The sequence below is a fragment of the Argentina silus genome, assembly GCF_951799395.1.
Source record: "Argentina silus genome assembly, chromosome: 1".
NCBI classification, from domain to species: Eukaryota; Metazoa; Chordata; class Actinopteri; order Argentiniformes; family Argentinidae; genus Argentina; species Argentina silus.
Genome location: NC_139655.1, coordinates 11,626,819 through 11,629,236, shown reverse-complemented (window position 1 = coordinate 11,629,236; position 2,418 = coordinate 11,626,819). Strand labels below are relative to the sequence as shown.

General features: G+C 47.1%; 1 protein-coding gene across 1 annotated transcript in view; it reads left to right on the top strand.

The window, feature by feature from the left end:
• The window catches only part of fgf11a (fibroblast growth factor 11a), a gene marked incomplete at both ends in the record, with an annotated part of 28,869 nt that extends 26,750 nt beyond the window's left edge, over positions 1–2,119 (top strand). The window contains 2 exons of the mRNA XM_083684052.1: positions 1,556–1,754; positions 1,989–2,119. Of these exons, the coding sequence (XP_083540178.1) occupies positions 1,556–1,754; positions 1,989–2,119 (330 nt within the window). The remainder of the gene's footprint in view (positions 1–1,555; positions 1,755–1,988) is intronic.
• Between the last annotated feature and the right edge of the window lie 299 nt (positions 2,120–2,418).

Sequence of the window (2,418 nt, the reverse complement as noted above, 5' to 3'; positions counted from 1 at the left end):
TCATAGGGTCCTAATTGCAGACTAATTGAGAGGACTAAGGGGCGCTACACAAGGTTCGTTGGAAAATGTACAAGTCTCTGCTGTATCAGACATGTCTCACACACACCGCACATTGATACAAACACACATGCACACACACACACACACACACACACGCACGCACGCACGCACACACACACACACACACACACACACACCGTTCACTGTAACTCCTGTGATCTTCGGGGAGATCGAATTTAATTCAGTTAATTAATCAATGAATGAACTTGAGCGAGGCTGTCTGGTTTGCTCGGGGCTCCCTGTGTTAGCTCAGGGAGATTTCTCATGACTGTCTGCTAGGCTATACTGTAAGCCTATAAAACACTCAATATTTTCACACACTTTGAGGATGACTCGATGATTCTCGTTTAGTGCAAACACAGCTAATGATAGCAATTTGATTACGTCTCCTGAAGTCAAAGATTCCATTCTTTGTTATTAACATTAAGTTAATGGGTGGGTTAAGTGAATTAATGTCTGAATTCAGGGAGGCAACATAGTCAATGTGATTAGATTCGGAGAACGGGCTCATTGTAATGTGTGGAATGGAATAAGGAATCGTATCAAACCCAGGATACCATTCCTCATTCCATTCCATGCATCACAATGAGCCTGTCCTCACCAGCCACCCCTGATAATGGATAAATGACCAAAAAAAGACACTCCATCCCTGTCAGGGCAGATAAACAGAGAGAGAAGAGAGCAAACTCCTTATTCAGGCCTTTTCTGTTGCCCAGCCACATCAAGGCTGCTAATCAATCCTGCAAATTGGTTTGTTCCTTGACAAGGTTACCAAATGACGGGGGGATGTAGGGAGAGAGAGAGAGAGAGAGAGAGAGAGAGAGAGAGAGAGAGGGAGAGAGAAAGAGAGAGAGAGAGAGAGAGAGAGATGTTACATTGCTATGCTACAGTTTGACTTATTCTTGTCAAAAGCAGAGATGGGATGGCTGAGGGCCAATGATGGGGCAGTTAAACTGAGGAAGGGGTGAAGGATTTTGTTGATTGTTGGTTGTTAAGGGAAACAGAATGGGTGAATTATGTAACCTGAGCTTGCAAACCATCATGTACACACACTGTGTGTGTGTGTGTGTGTGTGTGTGTGTGTGTGTGTGTGTGTGTGAATGAATGTGTGTGCACTTGCACGTGCCTGCTTGTGTTTTGTGTTATGACACAGGAGAGCGAAGACAGATAGCCTGTGTGTGTGTGGGCGTGTGTGTGTGTGTGGGCGTGTGTGGGTGTATGTGTGTGTGTGTTTGTTTGTGTGTGGGTATGTGTTCATTTTCCGCACAGCAGACACAGATGCTCCCCTAACCCTGTCACAATGAAATGTGAGCCCCATTTCCCACCATTCCCAGCTGAGCCTTTGGAATTGAAAAATAAATATATAAAAAATTGAATAAATAAAAAACGGTCAGCATTTCCAATCTGTTATTCTTCTCCACTGACCCGAAGTGTGTGTGTGTGTGTGTGTGTGTGTGTGTGTGTGTGTGTGTGTGTTTTTATTTCTCTATTACAGGAACATTTCACGCCGGAGTGCAAGTTTAAGGAGAGTGTGTTTGAGAACTACTATGTGACATACTCATCCATCCTATACCGGCAGACCCAGTCGGGTCGGGCCTGGTACATTGGCATCAACCGGGACGGACAGGTCATGAAGGGAAACCGGGTCAAAAAGACCAAGGGAGCCGCCCACTTTCTGCCCAAACTCATTGAAGGTACAGTAGGCCTCATACATCATGTATACTCACCATAGGGTCCAGGGAGGGGTTCATCTGTGTACTCACCACTGGGTCCAGGGAGTGTGATGCCTCGTGTCATTCTTCATACAAATGCATGTAGAAGATGAATGTAGTGGGACACATAGTCCTAGATCTCTAGATTGATCAATCATTCTATGTCTTTCTTTCCCTCCTTCTCTCTCCCTCTCCCCCTCTCTCCTCCCCCTACAGTGGCCATGTACCGGGAGCCCTCGTTACATGATGTGGCAGAGCAAAGCCCGCCCCGGAAAACACCCAAGACCTCTGACTCGCCTGTCCTGGCGAACGGCAAGAAAGACCCCCCAAAAACCAAAACCTCCTAGCGCACAGAGAAGCAGGGGCGGACACAGGACACTGGCATGGGCACCTAAGGGATGATCACAGGGCTATTAAGGAGCAATGGACGTGGTGACAACACCGACCCTATAAGAACTCAATCCCCCATAATGCATTGGTAGCGGGGAAAAAAGGCCTATTGAACCCTTCTTTATAGACATGGTGCCCTCACCCACTGCAGCCCCCCCCCCTTCTCCAACACAACCACCACCCCACCTGTCTGAGTCTGGGATTTCAGAGCAATAACAACCTGAGAAGACTGGATGGAGGCTCTGGCCATGTCACA